The 20,288-nt window shown below is 39.8% G+C and overlaps 2 protein-coding genes across 4 annotated transcripts; both read left to right on the forward strand.

Moving 5' to 3' along the window:
- Nucleotides 1-219: 219 nt before the first annotated feature.
- asb13a.1 (ankyrin repeat and SOCS box containing 13a, tandem duplicate 1) lies at nucleotides 220-2,764 on the forward strand. Of its 3 annotated transcripts, none has more exons than XM_069713191.1 (6): nucleotides 220-283; nucleotides 918-1,105; nucleotides 1,396-1,552; nucleotides 1,633-1,767; nucleotides 2,047-2,265; nucleotides 2,407-2,764. In XM_069713191.1, exons 1-6 carry the CDS (start codon nucleotides 241-243, stop codon nucleotides 2,550-2,552), a joined length of 888 nt encoding a protein of 295 aa, XP_069569292.1. In that variant the 5' UTR covers nucleotides 220-240; the 3' UTR covers nucleotides 2,553-2,764. The 3 variants fall into 3 exon arrangements, with proteins under 3 accessions (XP_069569292.1, XP_069569293.1, XP_069569295.1); XM_069713192.1 differs by having other exon boundaries at nucleotides 2,074-2,265; nucleotides 2,389-2,764; XM_069713194.1 differs by having other exon boundaries at nucleotides 2,074-2,265.
- Nucleotides 2,719-9,029, forward strand: asb13a.2 (ankyrin repeat and SOCS box containing 13a, tandem duplicate 2). The gene is given in 6 exon segments (XM_069713190.1): nucleotides 2,719-2,995; nucleotides 5,501-5,688; nucleotides 5,954-6,110; nucleotides 6,196-6,330; nucleotides 7,210-7,401; nucleotides 8,558-9,029. Coding segments are annotated over 6 exon segments (1,077 nt in total). The 3' UTR covers nucleotides 8,686-9,029.
- The last annotated feature ends 11,259 nt before the right edge of the window (nucleotides 9,030-20,288 follow it).

Genomic DNA, 20,288 nt, shown 5'->3' on the forward strand with positions numbered 1-20,288 from the left:
TATTATGGTGTGCGTGCGCGTGCATGTTGTGTTGTTTATGACCTCAGTACACATTTATCCCGTCATACTTTTTAACTGGGCCACACACAAGCACCTCGGGTGACTGCTCGGGAAGTCGCTCTAAGACTACGACTCCCGCAATTCCTTGCACCCCTGCTGCGTTTGACCCTCGTGACGTCAGTTCATGGTTTGCGTTTACAGCTGTGTCATCAATTTACGTCAGCGTTGTTCCGGTCAAACATGGAGGTGTCAGCCGCGCGCCGTTCGTTTCTTTGCGACATCGGTGAGCCAACAAATAAAACGGCTTCCAGACCAGAACATGTCAGCCAGCAGCTGCTCCAGCTCGGGCTCGTACCCGGCTCGAGATACGCTCTTTATTTAGCTGTAAACGGCAGTTAAACATAGTGTTACCGCTTTAATGGCAGCTATGACCAATACACATGCTAATGAGCGAGTCCTGGTTGGCTGCGAGATGAAGCACAACAACGGCTCTGAGTACAACTAAAGACTTTTCATGTTTGGTTGTTGTCTGTGACGTTTGTCAGTAAAATAATGCAGCCACTTCTCTTACAACTAATAACTGAACAGATTAAGATTGAACAAAATATGTAAAGTTACGTTTAAAAAACAACAACAACAATATTGTTTATATGTAGTCTTTTTTCAGTTATAAAGTTTTTGTCTTCATGCAAAAACAGAAACACTTTTTCTTTTTTTTATATATAAAGCAAGAACTACTGGGATAATGGTGCACCTGGTGTAGTCTGCTTTAGGATTGTAGACATTCTGGCATTTCATAGGAGAGAAAGCAGAGGTGTTGTTGATGAAATTAAAATAAACAATCTTCGCACAATCCTTTCCCTGGTATTAGTCTGCCATTAAACACAGGTCTACTTGTCTGTTAATGTGTGGGGAAGGTTCCTGGGCAGACCGCACTGCCCTGCATGAAGCAGCCTCACAAGGCAGAACGCTGGAGCTGAAACAGCTGATAGAAAGTGGAGCATCTGTCAACATGGTGACGGTGGATAACATCACTCCACTACATGAAGCCTGCGTCCAGGCTCATCCGAACTGTGCCCGGCTGCTGCTGGAGGCTGGGGCCCAGGTGAGATAAAGCTCTGTGTTGGACCAAATCTGACTTGTGTAGTTATGAAGAAATAAAATGCTGTGATAAATTGCATTGGGACATCTTTTCACAAACACAGGTTTGAATTCATGCAATCTAGAATAAATATAAGCATTGGGAAATTTGCCAGGCCACCAACAGTATTACTAAGGATTTGTATCTGTACCTCTTTGACAGATTAACATAAACATTTTCACATTGTAGGAGCTGTCTGATGTCCTATCAAAATGCTGTCTAATAAATAGGAATCGTTTCCCTGTTTCTTGCAGGTGGATGTTCGGACCATCCATGGCAGCACTCCTCTTTGTAACGCCTGTGCTTCTGGTAGCCTGGAGTGTGCCAAGCTGCTGTTGGAGCATGGTGCCAAAGTTAACCCTTCCCTCACAGCTCTCACTGCCTCTCCGCTCCATGAGGCCTGCATACAAGGTAAAGCTTCAGCAGCAGCAGAACGGTTCAACCGGTCACAGGCCGTCGGTCGTCTTCACTGTGAGTTCTATTCCTCTCAGGTAACGTCGAAGTCGTGAGGTTGATGATCGCCAGTGGTGCCAAGCTGGAGGCATTTGATGTCCACTTCGGTCCACCCCTTCACATTGCATGCGCTAAAGGACGTGTGGATTGTGTCAAAGAGCTGCTAAGTGCAGGTTAGTCAGAAAACTACAGATCAGAAAGTGTGGTGAACACAAAAAATGTGTTTAAGACTGGCAGCTTTAAATGAAGTCTATTGCCCTGTGATTCTGAGAGATTAAATCTGTAATACAATGAAAAATGCACCCTCAAGCTTACAATAAGGGTCTAGGAATGTGGAAATTATTGTCAAATGCAATAGCACTGTGTCAGGGTGGATCCCCCTTAAGAATCAGCAGTAAAAAATGAACCGCAACATCCAGAATGTTTCAGTTGTAAGGACTCAAAAGCAGCAGGTCTACACTCCTCTCACCTTCATGCAGGTGCCAATGTGAACTCGGTGAAGTTTCATGAGACGGCTTTGCACCACGCAGCTCGAGTCCACATGGTCGACATGGTCGAGCTGTTGGTGGAGTTTGGAGCCAACGTTTACGCCAGCGACAACCAGGGGAAAAAGCCTGTTGACTACACAACGCCTGCATCTCCTTCTTACCCCTGCCTCAGGTTTTATGAAAGTAAATTTCTGCATTGGCTTTAAAATTGCAATTAGATCAGCAGCTGTTTTGACAACAGTTATCAGCATTCTGTTTAATTTTTTCCTGTTTTGCTTTTGTATCATGATAACTGATCTTATAAAGACCTCTTGCTTTTGACAGATAATCCTCTGAGCCTGCAGCAGCTTTGCAGAATTGCTGTGAGGATGATGCTGGGTACCAGAGCATCAGAGGTCATAGGTCAGCTGGATATATCCCATCGCATCTGCTGTTACCTCCAGTTCTGTGATCAACCCACGTCCCTGTAGAGTGATGCTTTCTATTTAAATAACAAATCTCTAAAAAGAAGCATCGTGGACAACATATCAGCTAAAAAAAAAATTAATATATTATATTATCCACTACATTTATTTAACATTTATTTTGTAACTACAATTGCAAGTGTCATTGTATTGTGGCGTGCTATATTGTTTCATGGAGCATTATTTATTTTTAAGTAGAATAAATAATTCCTACGCTCTTCACGGTTCATTAAATATCCTATTTGGTGTAAAAACTACAAACTCCGACATGCACTTCGCGGTTCAAGCCCGTCACGTGACTCCTTCCGCGTTTCAACAGTAAACACGCGGCTGTTTCCAAACAACCCGTTTCCTGCTGCTTCTGTGTGGACGCTGTGTGCATTTCTACGGGGAGGAAACAAAACGGAGGATGGACATTGAAAATTGTCAATATTTCTTCGGAGACATCGGTGAGTGTGAAGTAAACCTACATCTGAGATTATCGCCCTCTGGGATCTTGACACCGGCATAGTCGGTTGGAGTGGCAGCCTCGTTAACGTAAGCCTACCATGTAGCCAGCGGGTATTAACAGCTGTCACATATTTGATGACGAATTATGAATTACGTGCGGAAGGTGTGCATTAATAGTTTTTGACAGATAACGATTGTTAGGAGATGACATTAGAAATCGCAGCGCTCTCAACATGTTTACATTGTAAATCACATGTTTGTGTTTCTTTTGGTATCACGTGTAATATCGTCTTGCGGTGTTTACATGTGTGCCGGTTTGGGATTTCAGTCCGCGTCAGTGAAAGCAGATCCTGTAAATGGAAACAGCTTTATGAAACAACAGAGTTAAATTCGTGTCATGCAAACTTGGACTGAGAATAAATTAACAGAAATATTGTGATTAGAATTTTTTTTTAAATGCAGTGAAAAATAGTTTGTTTCAGACGAATATTTTGCTGTATGTATTGTTTTAATGTGTATTTTATTTGCAAATCAACAAATATATCTAGAAGCAAAAAGTTAAATTTGATTTTAAGTAAACATTAATTAACGTGAAATGGAAATACTTCAAAAGTACAGTAGATTACTTAAGTAGCATTTAGTAACTTTAGTTACTAAGTAAGTAACATTCCTCCATTGGTATAGGGCAATAATTATACACACACATTTGTATGTTTATGTTTGCATGTCTGTACATATTTTCAGATGTTTAATGTGTAAATTTGTTGGCACCCTTTCATGAAAAAAAATAATAATAACCCACAAATTTTCTCTGAAATAACTTAAAACTGACAAAAGTAATTGTGTACACCATTGTTTATTCAACATTAAATACAAATCCCACTTTGCTCTTGATTTTTTAATTGTACATTTCACTAATGAAACAAATGAAAATGTCATGGACAGAAATGATGGGACCCTTAACCTAATATTTTGTTTCACAACCGTTAGAGGCGATCACAGCTAACGGGTGATTTGTGTAGCTCTCAGTGGGACTTCTGCACCTGTCGACTGGTATCTGGCCCACTTGCTGCAGCTGTCTCAGGTTTGAAGGGCGCCTCCTCCAGAAAGCATGTGTGACCTCTTTCCATAGATGTTATATACAATTCAGATCAGGACTGAAAAAAAGGCAACTTCAGAATAGTCCAATGTTTTGTTCTCAGCCATTCTGGCGTGATTTTAGCTGTGTTTTGGTTCATTATGCTGTTGGAGGACTAATAACCTGAGACTGAGACACATCTCTCTGACACTGGGCAGCTCGTTTCTCTCCAGAATGCCTTGATAGACTTGAGGTTTCATTGTGCTCTGCATACATAGCTCTAATTTTGTCACAACTGTCCAAAGGACATTTTCCCAGAAGCATTTTGGCTAAATAATATGTATTTTAGAAAATTCCAGTCTGTTTTTATTTGTATTCTTTCATCAGTGGATTCCTCCTGGGTCGTCTTCACGGAGCCCACTGTCACTCGTATACCGTCCTTCTGTTCAATCTGGGATCTATTTTTCTCCTGCAGTCACGTCCAGGTAGATTGACTGCAGTTAACTTGATCAAATCTGCAGCTGTTCTCACAGGAACATCAAGCTGCTTGGAGGTGGTCGTATAGCCTTTATCTCTAACATGCTTGTGATGCTCAGTGATACCTGCAGAAAAAAAAAGCACAAAGCCACAGGAGCGAGGAGAACTGGATAAAGAGACAACAAACAATAAACAGAACTACAGGATGAAGAAGGCATAAGGAGATGCAGTGGTGGCATTTAAATGCATGGAGAGTGAAAGCGAGAGGAGAGGAACTCCATGCACCATGGAGGGCTCCCAGCAGCCTCGGCCTATAACACCATAACTAAGGGGTGAATTAAGGTCACCTGAGACAGCCTTAACTATAACATTTCTCAAAAACTAAAGCTTTAAACCTATTTTTAAAAGTAGAGCGGGTTCTGCATCCACAGGAGAAGCCTGAAAGCTGAAAGGCTCTGCCCCCCCCCCTCCCCCCAGTTCTACTTCTGGAAACTCGAGGAACCATAAGTAGGCCAGCAGTTTGAATGCAAAATGCTCTATCAGGATTATGTGGGACTAAAGGATGTTTGAGATGGAGATGGAACTTGGTCATTAAGACTCGTGTAAATCAGCAGAAGAATTTAGAATTAAAGTCTTGATTTAATGGTAAATCACTGAAGAGAAGCCAATACAGGAGACGAATGTTGTGTGACTGTGTCCCATTTCTAACAAATGGACAGGACATCAAGCAGCAAACAGGGTCAGCTAGTATTCTTAGTATTCTTTCTGTTGTGAGTTTATTCTTTTCTATTTATCTGTCTGTCTGTCCGTCTGTCCGTCCGTCCGTCCCTCCATCCTCCATCTTCAAGCATGAAATGCCTCTAAAGTAACACAATTTCCAAACAAATAGCATGTCTATTTACATAAAATGAGAACATAAACTATTAATATATCCGTGTCTCCCCTGCAGGCTGCTGGGCAGAGAGAACAGAGGTGCACAAAGCAGCTTCTCTCGGCGAGGCCTCCCAGCTTCAGCACCTCATCCAGAGCGGAGCTTCAGTGAACGTGGTGGCTGTGGACTCCATCACACCGCTGCATGAGGCCTGCCTCCGTGGACAGACCCAGTGTGTGCGGCTGCTGCTGGACGCGGGAGCTCAGGTGAACCAGGGAGACGGACAGATGTCTGTCCATCCAGAAAAGCCCCAACAAATATAACCATGGATTACATTTGTTGAAAAGAGCTTGGATTTTCATGACAAGTGTAGAATTTTGATTTGGAGTTGAAAAGTGTCTGATTGTGTTGCAGTAAACACATTACAGTTATGTAAAACAAAGAAAATGCATAGGAAGGATTTGGTGAGAATTGTTTTTAGACAAATTGAATGTTAGGGAAAATAATCCTGGGTCCCATGATGCATCTCAGGTGGATGCTAGAAATGTGGATGGAAGCACGCCGCTGTGTGACGCCTGTTCCGCTGGTAGTTTGGACTGTGTGAGGCTCCTGCTGAAGCACGGTGCCAAGACCAACCCCGCCCTCACCTCCCGCACGGCGTCGCCCCTCCACGAGGCCTGCATGGGAGGTAAAGTGCTTCGGTTTGATTATTTCATGCCCTAATGTTCATTTTTGTTAACGTAATGACACGCTACTCTGTGATTTTGTTGAAGGTAACTCAGAGTGTGTGGAGCTGTTGATTGCCATGGGTGCTTGTCTCGAGGCGTACGACCTTTACTACGGAACCCCGCTGCATGTGGCGTGTGTGAATGAGCACACCAACTGTGTTAAGGTGCTGCTCAATGCAGGTGGGTGTCGGTAGGAAACAGGGCTTTAAAGTTTGCTCTGGCTTGTTTGTCTACTGCCGTCACATTTTGGAGGTCTGAGTTTAAATCTAGCGAGATGGATGGTGAGTTTGTGATTTTAAATCCAGTTTAGCTGTTCTCTAATAATACCACCTGCTTCTTCAGCTAACTCTGTGGTATGAGGCACCAAGCATTCATACGGTCATACATGCAGCTTGTTAAGTAAATGTTTACTGTACAAATGACCATAAAAAACAAAAAAACAAAAACAAACAATGATTGGATTGATTTTAGTTACAAATAACAGTTTTACTTTGTGGTAAAGCCACACAGTTGCATGGAGTTGTTTGGATTACTTTAAAACTTTTTCAGAAGATCAGCTAACAAACACCAATGTCTCTAATACTGAAAATCAACCAAACACATTATTCTTTTAAAGACACATATTGTGTGTAGTAGCCAAAATCCAACACAAATAAAGGGCCATTTTTTTATTCTTTTTTTACATACTATTTATTCCTCCGCAGGACCTTGAATAGAACAATTTTAATGATTCTGTTAATTATTCGCATGAGTTTTTGAATCATGATATCCAGATATTATGTTCCTAATTTGAAACTTGGGTATATTGGCATAAACGATTTCCACATTTCTGGTAGAGCACAAAATGTGACAAGAGTCGAGAAAAAACTCGGCAATAAAAAAGGGTTTCTGACCAAGTAAAATCTTGAAATGTGAGAACTTTTGTTGAAATGTGGGCCTTCATTTGGAATCGTTGGACTAGTCAGTTATTTTTGGTAATTTCATGACTTTTACAGACAATCAGAAAAATATAGAAGCGCATCAATAAAGCGCTGACGTTAAATTTTCTATCCCTTGTAGGTGCTAAAGTGAACGCTGCCCGGCTCCACGAGACTCCGCTGCACCACGCTGCTAAGAACATGCGAGTTGAGATGATAGAGATTTTGCTGGAGTTTGGTGCCAACATCTATGCCAGAGATCAACATGACAGGAAACCTGTGGACTATACCACGCCAGGCTCTCCCTCTGCAGCCTGCCTGCACCTTTATGAGAGTACGTTTTCACAAAAGCCAGGGATGCATAAATGGGAAATAAACATTACCATGTGGATCAGGCAGTCTGTGTAGCTGTAAACAGTGCAGTGTCAGCAGAACACCAGCAGATGGCAAGCAAGGATCATGTTTCACTTCCTGGAAGTCTCAGCAAGATGGTAAATGGTCTGTACTTGTATAGCGCCTTTCACCTTTCAGTCTCAAAGCGCTTTAACACAGTTTTCCTATTCACCCATTCACACACTAATGAGACAGATCACCATGCAAGGTGCTGCCATCAGGAGCACATTCATTCGATGGTACACCATCGGGAGCAACTTAGGGTTCAGTGTCTTGCTCAAGGACACTTAGGCATGTGGACAGGAGGAGCTGGGGATCAAACCACCATCCTTCCGATTAGTGTGCAACCCACTCTACTGAGCCACACTGTTGTTTACTATGATACTTGTACATACAGCTGGTAATCTATAGATCAGTCACTGTAACTGGATACATGAGGGTGAACATTCACATCTCTACTTCCAGATCTTTATATAGAAAGCCGATCACAGTGTGAAACAAGGACATGTTTTTACACTATAAATATAAGCAGAAAACAATATTTCCAAGCTGCCACATTTCACATTAGAATAATAATTATAAAGTGATATAATACCGTACTTTCCAAACATCATAGTTACATTTAGTTACTGATCTCACTCACAATGTTCATACATCCAGTATGGGAGCTGTTTGACAACTTTTAATGACCCTCTCCAATGAAAACTAAGTTTGTAACCTTGTTAATATGCTCAATATATCGTGAATGAAATAAGCAGTCAGTGCCATTGCTGAGCATTTCTTCTTTTGAAGTGCATTGTACCAGTGACAGTCTAAAAACCATAAGTTCAGAAACCTAAAGAACCAATCCCATCAAATTGCAGGGTGTGATTTTCCATATTGACGAGCTGCAGCCAGGAGGTGTAAGGGGTAGGGGTGTGTGTGTGTGTGTGTGTGTGTGTGTGTGTGTGTGTGTGTGTGTGTGTGTGTGTGTGTGTGTGTGTGTGTGTGTGTGTGTGTGTGTGTGTGTGTGTGTGTGTGTGTGTGTGTGTGTGAGATATTATTGATACTCTATAGGCTGTAATCGCTTGAATTAAACTCCTTCTCCTTGTCTGTAGCCACTCCGATGAGTCTACAGCAGCTCAGCAGGTTGGCTATGAGGAATAAGCTGGGCACCACAGCTGTGAAGGTCATAGGTCAACTGGACATCCCAAAACTCATCATCAGCTACCTCTGCTTTCAGTGAGTGTCACGTGGAGGAGATGCTGGATCAGGGCTCAAAGACTGAAGGGAAACTTGCAGAACAGCCGCACAGCAAATGCAGCAGAGGTGCCACTGTGTTAGATACTGTACGGTCACAGCTGGAACACAGTTTAGAACTAAGCTCTTCAAATGCTTTTTTTTTTTTTTCTTTGAAACTGCTTTTTCTTCTTAAGATCTGACTACTATTCAATTCAATTCAATTCAATTCAATTGTATTTATATAGTGCCAAATCACAACACAGGTTATTTCATGGCACTTAACACATTAAAGTCCTTACAGCAAGACTTTACAATATTATACAGAGAAACCAACAATTCAACAATTCTAACATAAGCTAGGAGGGAAAAAAAAACCCTCATCTGTAAGGGAGAAAAACCTCCAACAGAGGGAAGAAAAACTCCCTCTTAACAAGAAGAAACCTCCGACAGAACCAGGATCAGAGGTGGGCGGCCATCTGCCTCGACCGGTTGGGGTGGGAGGAGAGCAGAGAGAGAAAAGGACAGCATAGAAATACAAGAGAAGAACTGTTGGTGCAGACGACAAGCGCAGAGCAGAGACATGCAGCTCTATGACGGGACATCTGGAAAAGAAAGACAACAGACAATAAGAAAAAGCTATGGGAGAGAAAAAGATGGTGAGGTATGAATCAGTTAAAGAGTAGGAGGGAAGAAAAGAAGCTCAGCATGTAACGAGGTCCTCCAGCAGCCTCGGCTTATCTAAGGGTTGGTTCAGGTCTACCTGAGCCAGCTCTAACTATAAGCTGACTACAGAGTTAAAGAGAATTCAGAGCAGTATTTTATCTCCTGTGTTGGAGGAGTTGTTTATGTGTGCTGCATTTACCCAAATGAAACACTAACAATTTAACTTTAATTTGATTTAAGAATTACCATCATGCAAACACTGTTGCAGTTTTAGAGTGACAAAATGGATCTTGCAGCACCATATCGGTGGTGCTGTATTCTTACAGTATTTCCAATAACAGTTAAGCTCTTTAAGAAGGAAAGTGAAGCAGAATTTAGATAAAAGGAGTTTTCCTCGAAACAAACATGTATGTGCATTCACCTTTTGCTCTAACAAATGTGCTGAATGCATGTTCTTCCTCATAAAACATTTGCAAAGGCAATTTTAAAGGGTTTAGATTGTGCATTGCAGATTAAAACACTAGCCTAATGTGGACCTGTTAACAGGAACTACTTTAACAGAACTTAAAATGGAACTTCAGATGGAAATTGAAACTATTTCCCCAATAGCAGCTTTTATCTGAAAAGGCTGCTCTCAGCACTGACACTCTTTGGTTTTCCTTCGCTATAAACTATCACATCCACTGGCTTGGGCTAGTCAACATGAGCACCCTCATTTTTTTTAGTTAGTTTAGTCGTCGGCATTGGACCCAGAAGCAGGTCATCTTAACAATATCATATTATTGTATCAATAAAAGTCTTAAATATAATTTCTTAATGTTAACTATTTAGATGAATATAATCAGAAAGGTACCATGAGAGAGGAATGTGTTTCTAATGTTATTGATGACTGTGAATAGGTATTTACTGTATCTAACTAAAGAACAAGTCACAAAAACAGGTCATTGTTTCAGCAGAGGCAATTTAAGTCGATATATTTTTGTCAGCTGCAGGTTTCTGGATCAAATCCTGGATTTGCTGGGAAAATACAAGCAAGTCACTAAACTCTGGGACATGCTTATGTGTTCTGTCAACATTCCTTGAATAACACAAGAAAAATAAAACGTGTAGGATCCAGAGGAATGCAGAGCCGTGTTGTTATCACAGCAGAAGTCAGACCGAAGCTTCCGATGCTTCGCTTCATTTAATGTGATTCAAACACTGCAGCAGCGATACAGACACTGTCGTTTCTAGGAGACAGTGATCCTTGGATACCTATTTACAGCTTTGTGCCTGTTGCTCCATTAAATCTGCTCATAGAGACGACGCGGGGAGTTCAGTCAGGTCCTGATATTTTTAGCAGGAAGTTGTTTATGAATTCCACAGAGTGCTTTAGTTGGCTTTAATGGCTCTCTAAGTTAACATGACCTGTTTAAGGTTTATAACCTCGAGGTTGAATCAGGTCATATACACGCTTTTTATAATTTGACATCAGAACCAGCGTCCACGTGCAGCTTACTGACATCACCCTGCAGGATTTTTAGGTCTTTAAGTTCACGATTTCCAAACGTCTTGCTTCTACCCGGAGCTGCCAGCAGGCACAGTTACCTCACGCCGCTTTAAAAGATCACGAGGCAATCCTTCAGCTCTCGTGCAGATCTGCACCTGTGTCTTTTCTGTTTCTCTGACAGATATTTACCAAACATTCAAAACCAATATTTCATACTTTCTGACCCTCGTCCAGAACTCCCCTCATTTGGCTCTCGTCATGAACGTGCCCGGGCTGTACGATGCTGGCCTCGATGTGGAGCTCGTCTGCTGCACTCCATAAACATGCTAAGCTGTGGCAGTTTGTTTAATCAGAATATAAATTCCTAAAAACTTACCCTCCATTATTACAAGATATTTGGATGTTATTCATGCAAACAAACAAAAAAATGCAGTCAGGGTCATTATAATCTCAGCCTGTAAAAAGTCTTAAAGCACAGGTCTCACAGAGACTTGTTAAAATATCTGACCGTGGTACAGATGGATCTTTGACTTGCTGCTTAATATACCCATTATGAAACATGCTTAGTTTCAAAGCACTTTAATTTGCAGTGGCCTGGAAAAATCTGAAGAGAGGAGCAACGGCATGAAGAAAATGTCCAGTTATCTAAGATGAGAAAAGGACTTCGTTCTGTAGTGGGAATGTTAAACTTCAGGTTGAACAACAGAGTGGTTCAGATCTTTTGAAGCTTTCCGTTCTGGTTTGTCAAATCAAACAGCCCTGGCTGTATTGTCTAATTGAAGTGCCAGGTTTGGAACACACCAATTTATATGTTTAAGGTGCTGCACAAACTGAGGAATCACCCCACAACAATGTGTCATCGATATTTATATTGTTAAACTGTACAGAGGTGTTTGCTTTGAATATAATGACTATGTTGATTTACGGAATACAATTTTACTGCTGACTTCTTGTCCTCATGTTTTTTGCATTAGTTTGTATTTCACGTTTTCAGTATCCTGACAAATGAATACGTACCTGCTGGTCTGTACATCCTCATGGCGTCTGTCTGCTACCGACTTATTCTAATAAACACAAACCAAGGACCGTACATGACAGATAACTGGTCCCTTTTTAAATGGTTAGCGCCGGGCAAAATATGAAAGGTCAAATATTATAGCTTTTCCTGGGGCTACATTCCTGTGAAACATAAACTCCAATCACCAAGAACTTCCATCATTTAAGGTCTTTGGCTGACAATAATAGCTGAAACTGATCAAAAACTTTTTATTTCAAAGATCTAAATATGCCAATAAGCTTAAACTACAGAGAATTGTGTATAAAATGGCAGATGTAAAGATACAAGTTAAAAAAGCATTTACAACCTTTTTAAAAATCCTTTTCTGCTGTTTAATACCTTAAAAAAATTGGAGAGTAAGCAGACCATTTGGTCCTTCACTGCTTTTTATAGTGCAAATCTTTTTGCATGTCATCATTGCACTGCATGTCTTTATTTCACTCGTTAAACAATTTTTTTTTTTTTTATGTTTAGTGTTAGTTTGAAGTTCTTGGCTGGGATACAAAGTGCCATAGTAAACTTTTGTTTTTAATAATGGGCTCAAATCTAACTTCTAATTTTAGTGTTATATTGGCAAAACCCTGTAAGCTACTTCAGAGCCTATTTTCACAATCTGATTTTTCATAATGAAGAATGGAGTCTAATATTAATACAAAATATTCAGTCAACGTTTCATTCCACATGAGAACATTCTGTTTTTATGTTTGTGTTTGTGTTTATGTTTATTTGATGACAGTGGGCTAATCAGAGTTTAGCAGATCAAAATCTGAAGACAGTTGTGTGCTTTTAATTTGCTGTTTATTTGATTAATCCATATAAATTAAGGTCTAGGTTTATGGTTTTAAAGGTAATAATTGGAATCATCAGAGTTAGAAGAAGTTACAATCATGTTTAATGCATTTTAGTCATGTAAATATTGTTTTTTGCACTTAAATGTACTGAGGCCAAAGTAAGTATTTCGTCAGAATGTTTAGGTAATTTAGGAGTTTAAAAAATGTGACAGTGAGACATGTAGCAGCTGGAGTCCCTCTGAGGTTGGGTTAGTTGCGTGTAAAGTTTAATTACCGTACTAGAACATCATACTGGGGACATTTGCTAAAATATTTGAGCAAAGTCCATGAATTTCATAATGAGAATTAATGTTTGAAACTCAGTCTAAAGATAAAATTGTCCAAACTTAATTGATTTGAAATAAAGACAATGCCGTCTGACAGTATGTGCAACATGAAGCTCAGTTGCACTCATTTCCCACTAGGTTGTGCTGTGGATAAGGAAATCATTTGTCATCCTAATAACTACTTACAGTGTAACTGGACTACCAGCAAGTTGTGTTTTCCTTGTCAGCCTTTGTTCAGGCCCAGAGGGAAAGAGAAAACAAGCTTTTGTAATCACTCTCCAGCATGTGGGTAATTAATCAGGCTGTGATGATTTACTTGTATTCTACTCTGTGCTTCCTGAGAAACAGATCTTTAACATTGGGCCACAAACAAAAAGGGATCACATTTTGGCAGTAAAAGAGAAGAAGAAAATAAAAAGACAAGTGCCGATTGGGAGAGCAGATCATGGATTTGAGGCGCTAAGGAGACAGGAAATGGGAGGCTTTTGTTTGAGGATCAGAGATAAACACGGAACTGGATGTCGTGATGGTCCAGTGCTACGCTCCCCCATCAGACACCGAAAATCACCACCTCCAAACGAGCTGCAGATGTGAGATGCTGCACCAAAGACGAAGTTCATACAGAGATACACAAAGACAGGATACATAGAACCCAACTTGCACACCTCAAAGTGCACAAACAATTATTTTCTGCTGAAAGACATACGTGTTACTGTCAATGTGTTTCTACGTCATGTTTATTAAACTTATAAGTCTGCAATGAGTTGGAAAGACGGACACTTAAATGGCTCTAATCATTTTTTTTAATATAAATATTGGCGATCAATCATGGCTCCCTTTCTTGACCCTTTATTGACCACAGCCAGAGAAATGTGACTTTAAATTCTTGAAAACTTTTTTCAGCAGTGAATTCTGTTCTTAGAGACAGATTTATGGTTTGTCAGTTCTGCGAGACGGATTGCTTGATGGTGTCAAAACTCACTTCCCCCTCACAAGTTACCGACATCGAGTAAAGGGTATCCGTGTCGTCCATTATCTGTAATGTTCCGTAACCAAAGATCTGACACCCGCATGCACTTCACGGCGATTGGCCGACTCTGCAGAGGTGAGACAGAAACCGGACTGCTTCTCTTTCTAGCTCACAGTCTTTACACTTCTTAGCATAAAGACAGGGAACAAGAGGAAACAGCTAGCAGTTCAAAAACACACCTGTCAGCACCAGGATCATTGATCAACATGTTAATGTAATTTATATGATCTGTTTACATACAAAAATAATGTAATAAGCAATGTTTTAGTTTAGGCTTTTGCTGTAGTGCACCTTGTCAGATAAGCTTGGTTATTAGATTTAGATTTTGTTATCCAGTCGAAGCCTTCATGCTAAGCTAGGCTAATCACATCCTGACATTAAAGACATGGGACAAAAAGCTTTTAAGTATGTTCTCGAAATCGCTTGGGCATTAGCACAAAATATCATCTTAAATCCAGACACTACAGTATATCATCTTTATATGTATATATCAAACATGGAGCATGCGACTTAAAGTTTTGTCTTTTTGTTTCTGTTCATTGGTTAAACAGTATATCGCTTTATGTTGACTTAATAGCCCTGGCTGGGACTGAGTATTTACCAGGACCTGTGGGCTTAGCTTGTCCCGCAGTCTTCTTCTACATAAAGCCTCAGTATAGATGTGGGGAACAGTTATTTCTAAGAATGGATGTATCTGACACAGCAGCTGTTGTAGTTCTGTCATACAGTCATGCCAGAACAGAAATCGCACGGAAAGAAAGATCTTATCGTGTGACTTCATTTGTTTATTTGTTTTTATGCCATACACACACACATCAGTACAAGTCTATATTATACAAATGATTTACAAAGAAATGCAGTATTAGGCAAAATTGTAAATAATAATAATAAAAAAAGAATGATTTATATATATCTGCAAATTCTTTTGATATCTTGACAGATTAGTTAGTGACTAATTGTTTACCAACACAATGTGTGGAAGACAACACTAAGACATCTGATAATATAATAGTACAATGGTCACTTGACAACTAAAATAATTGGGACACCCAAAAATGTTGATATCCTCTTGTGGTTCTGAAGGGAGCATGTTAGTTGGAGACTGTAACTGTATGATACTGAAGAAATATTGCTCAAGCCTTTTTTCCAACAGCTCTATAACCAAAACAAAACAAAATCATTTTTGGGGATGTAATTTGAAGTAGAAAAGAGCTTATGAATTGCAATATATGGGTATATATGTTATTGCAACACTCAGCATATTGCAAAATTTATATATTGTTGTATTGTGATAATATTGTATCATTTAGGTTATGATGATTCTAACCTCTAGTAATTTAATACCATTTAGTATACCAATTATCTCGTACATACTAAATACTGCCACAAATCTATGTACATTATGTGCTATTGAACAATAGATTAGTTGGCCTTAGAGGTTGTTTTTTTTCTATTTCCACCCACATGAATTATTTTTAATGTCTAAAGCATAAACAAAGTAATGAAACAGGATTTCTGTATCAATCTTATTTTTAAGCATTATAATGCTGTGAACTAACTGCAACTACAAACTGACTCATCCAAAGTATCTAACGCCGTAACGACTCTGAGACATTCCTGCCTGCATTACAGGGCGGCCACTGAGATCTGACCAAACCCTGCTTCACCAGGAATTCCTCAGCCGATGCAGCACCACCCACAAGGTGCTAAAAAAAACAGACAGCACAAACCCAGGGAAACACACATTTTCTAAATTATAACATGAGGAAAACCCAGTGAAGATGTTGGTGAAAACAGAGTTTGATGATTAACACTTGAACTATAATCATTTATTGATTACACTGGTAAATTAAAGACCTTTTAAGTTAATTGTTTTCAGCCCCAGAGTCTGGCCTCCACCCTCCAGTCTGCTCTCACATTTGCAGTCAAACAGTCTGCTTTGGTCTGAGGAAATAATATTCACTTGTCTGGATCACAGCACCCGAGGTTGTGCAGTCTCACACATAGAAACAGGGACACTTCAAAAGCAGTGAGATGACTGAACCATCTGGTAGTATTTTATGAAGGGAGTCCCCCATCATAGAGTTGCCCTCACATATATAGTTACTCCTGTGCAAGTGAAGTCAGCAGTTTCCTTCCCAGACATTTACCCTCTCAGTCTTTGTTCCTCAGTGTGTTTTTAATGTCCTCTGTTCCACAGAATTTCAAGACAACTTGGGCAACCATGAGGACTGGTTCTCTTTCTGCTATTCTCAAGAGTCAAGACCTTCTCCGTGTAAAAAAATAATGACTTAATTTTCCCTGCTTTAACCAGTGCAGTGCTAAACATGTAGAAGAGAGTTGTTCTTTTGCAGAAGCCACCAATCTGAAACATAGATTTACAGGTTCTTCTATAAAACAAAGATTCAGTTTTTATGTCTTGTGACCATGTTTTGGTCTCAAAATCCAAATTAAAATTAAAGGATTGAACTTCCATAAAGTTGAATATCAAGTTGAAAGTCAAAACTGATACAGCAGAGGCAGAGATATTCACAGTTTGTGAGGCAGACTCTCTCCTTCGAATGCATTGTGTCCAAGCCCAGACAGAGATAATTGCATGACACTGATGACATCCCTTTGATATCATTATCAGAATTACTTCTCATATTTGATCATTCTACTTCCTAATCCGTCTACTCAAGATAATTAATGTAGTTTGAAGGATCAGATTGCAAATTTGACTTTTAAGCGTCTCTGTTAATATTTGTTTTGCTTGTGGCTGGATGATATCACAAAAACACTGAGAAGTCTGCAAAGCAAGATGTTAGACTGCCTGCAGTATTTGTGATGATCTTCATCTCTACTCATGACTGTTTAAGGAGGACTCACAACAGATCTCTTTACACATGTCTTAGGGCAATTGCCCAAACAATCGTCACCACCTTTGCTGAGGAACCTCCATGAGACTGAAATCTCTCAAAGCCTGAAAGGCTCAATAGTAACATCAGTTATTAAAGCTTTAAAGCTGCACTGATCAATATATTTATATAATAAAAATAGACCCAATTGCTATGTGCAATGTGAAAGGGATCACTGACCCTGACAATCCAGAGAATTAGCAGTCTGTAGTTCTCCTCAGCTCCTCCTAGAGTGTATTAACATCTCCCAGCTCTTTGTTGTGGTTTTATGACCCTCAACCGTCCCGTTTCGGTTCACAGCCTTCATAAGCTTTTTCCAGCTTGGAGCTGTTTGATCTCTCAGCCAGTGTCCATCACTACATCCTCAATGGAGGAATGGAGTTGTAGTGATTTGACATTTAGTGCTACAGCCGCTGTCTCATGTGATGACATCATCAATGTATACTTTGTAAGGGGTATAGAGCCACCTCAGGGTCCAAAAACAGGCCCTGGTCAAAACCTGGAAGTCAGACAAAACAGGCTGAGTTAAGCCTGAGTCAAAATACAAAGAGCAAATTCGATACTGGAAAAACTCATAAGAGGTTGAAACAAGCATGTAGGCAAAATACACAAGACGACGGGAAGACAATTGGACACAGGTGGAAGCAATCAGGGCAGAGGGAGGTAATCACACACAAGGGCAGGAATGCTGCAATCAAATGTAACTGGTGAGCTCATCGTTACAAAATGGGAAGTTGTGTGCACCGTATGCTCAGCGTTCAAGTGGTTAAGTCGTAAAAAAATAGCGTTGATAGGCAACAGTAACATTAACAGCGTCTAGAAGCCATAGAGGCTAACAATTTAGCAAGGAATTGTAAAGACACAGGGAAAAGGTGAGACAATTGGAAAGATCAACATTTTCCTCAGACGTAAGCTATTATCTAAGTTATGACGACAAACTCTACATGACTAAAATTACAATATATTATCTTAACATCCAACAAAAAATATACTTCCATGGCCTCTGACATTTCCATAAACGGTAACAAACACATCAAAACTCGTGAACTCGAGAAAATTTCGAGTTCAGCCATCGTGAATACAAAAATACAAGAGGGGGTCGTTAATATGGACTCTTCTCATGTACATGGTAAATACGGCCCCGTTTGAACGCAGCAGAAGTCAAGACACCCAAAACGAGGTGAGAAGGCAAGGAAACAAAAATAAAACAGAAAATGAAAATAACAAGAACAAAGAACATGACCTTAACAGGGAGTGGTTGTAACACTAATACCTCATGCCCTACACTGAATTCTGTGGTAATTCTTATGTTTCTGTAACATTTCTCTGGTACTCAGACTTGTGTGGTACTTTGGGAAATTGGCCCTAGAATAGAACCATAGCTCTGTACTGCTTTACCACAGCTTGCCTGGGACTGTAGTTCAGGTTTTGTCCCCAGTTCCAGGTACATGCCTAAAAATATGTTTGAAAAGGGTGAAATAAGCTCTTCTATAATGTAACATTTTAAAGTTTAAACCAAGTGATTTTATCTTCCTGGGCAGGTTGTGTAAGCAGATAAATTTTGATGAGATTTACTCCTGCAGTTTTAAAACCAAAATGTAACAATATGGATGTAACCTAGGTGTCTAAATATGGTAAAACACGACAACACATTTCTAATACTAAATAGAGACAAATCCATTCTGTCAGAAGTGATAAAAGTATGGAACTTCTGGTACCCAAACCTACACTGGTACCATATGCTACTTAAAATTGACTGTTTTAGTTCACTGCTCTCTTCTTACCAGGAAACAGCAGTTCTCAGTGAAAATGCTCAGACACCTGCCTCGCATCAAACAGCAAAAATGATCAATGAGCTCGACTTTGTGGGACATTTAGCAGCTAAAGAGACGGTATTTTTTAAGGAATTGGTAAAAGCCAAAACAGAGTTAAACTGATATTCATCAGCTAGAAAGAAATAGGACTGATTACTAATGTTGTGCCATCATAATAACAACTTCATAATGTGTCTGTTAAGATTCTTTTACAGCTTGTTTTGTTGCATCCAAGTGGCCATGAATTTAATTAGTGTAGCCTTAAGTGTTAATGTGTCTTAAATGAAGAAATACAATTAATTTACAATTACACATTAGAAGACGGGACATTCATTATAGAGACCGTAAGCTTTTTCCTCAATGATTGATTTGCTTTAAAATTATCTTAACTTGGAGCAATGGCGGTTAAGCGTCCTGACACTTCAGTTGTGATCATGAAAGAAGACAAGCTCTTCCTCCCAGATTCAGCCTCCTTTTTTAGGCATCAAACTGACACCCTTTGGACCACAAGCCCGCTGGTTGGGTAGGTTATTCATGAATATGTGTTTCTACATGAAATGATAACTCAACTAAACTCCAGACTTATCGTCTCTCCCAGTCATTCTTCAAAAGATAAACAAGTCTGAGAATGAGTTGACTTGCAGTCCTCTGGGGAAATGTATTAAATACTGAAGAAGCATCTACAGGGAACATACTCTAAACACCAGCTAGCTGTCACTCTGTGGTTCTGTCAAACCTGTGTGGCCTGAATACCTTCAGGTGAAGTTTACGCCCCTTTAGCACTCAGCCTTCGCGCACGTAAGGCATCCGAACAGACTACATAACATCTGGCTGCTTGCACTTAATGTTCTACTGGGCAGCTCATTTTTTTAGTCCAGCAAAACCAATTATGTTTGTATAATTATGTAAGGTGAGGCAAATCTGTTGTATAACTAACCTGAGAAACTTATACAACCAATGGCATGCAAGAGACGAACAACTGCCAATCAAAACATAAGAGATTAACTGAAATTTGAATGTATTGTTCCAATATTATTGTTTCTTGATAGGCAACTAATGGTCAATCCAAGACAAGGCGTGAACAGTTTCTAAATACAACTGCCATTTTCAAAAAACACGGTGAACTCGCAGTCATTCTTTGAATGACAAACTAGCTTGAGAACGCCCTAATAAAAATGTCATCTGGTAAATACCAAGGGATTCCTCTGGTGCGACTACCTAATGTTCCTTTTCATGTTCAAAAGATAAACCAGTCTGAGAAGGATGACTTGTTATCCCTCGGGTCCACAGTTCTTACCCTCAGAGTCGTGGGAGGGGCAGGATTTACTTAATAATCTTCCTCATATAGCCATTTAAAAGCCAATTGATGATTTGGTCTTGATGACAATAATAATGCTAATGTTCAGATTTGAACCCGCTCTATGACCTTGTGCTATCTTTAAGTTTACCTGATTAGCTAGCATTTCTCTCTTTTGGCTGTAAACACAAATCAGTAAACATTAAAACTATTATCTGTTATTGTCTGATGTAGTTCAACAGC

This window comes from Brachyistius frenatus, unplaced genomic scaffold, assembly GCF_029030835.1.
Source record: "Brachyistius frenatus isolate BFR_SWC_R1_liver_20210118 unplaced genomic scaffold, ASM2903083v1 Contig_116, whole genome shotgun sequence".
Classification (NCBI taxonomy): domain Eukaryota; kingdom Metazoa; phylum Chordata; class Actinopteri; family Embiotocidae; genus Brachyistius; species Brachyistius frenatus.

Bases quoted from the DNA above. Each gene is read 5' to 3' on its own strand.
- asb13a.1 (XM_069713191.1), top strand. From the start codon at position 241: ATGGAGGTGTCAGCCGCGCGCCGTTCGTTTCTTTGCGACATCG. The intron at 284-917 runs GTGAGCCAACAA...TGTGTGGGGAAG, and splicing joins TTCGTTTCTTTGCGACATCG to GTTCCTGGGCAGACCGCACT. The intron at 1,768-2,046 runs GTTAGTCAGAAA...CAAAAGCAGCAG, and splicing joins CAAAGAGCTGCTAAGTGCAG to GTCTACACTCCTCTCACCTT.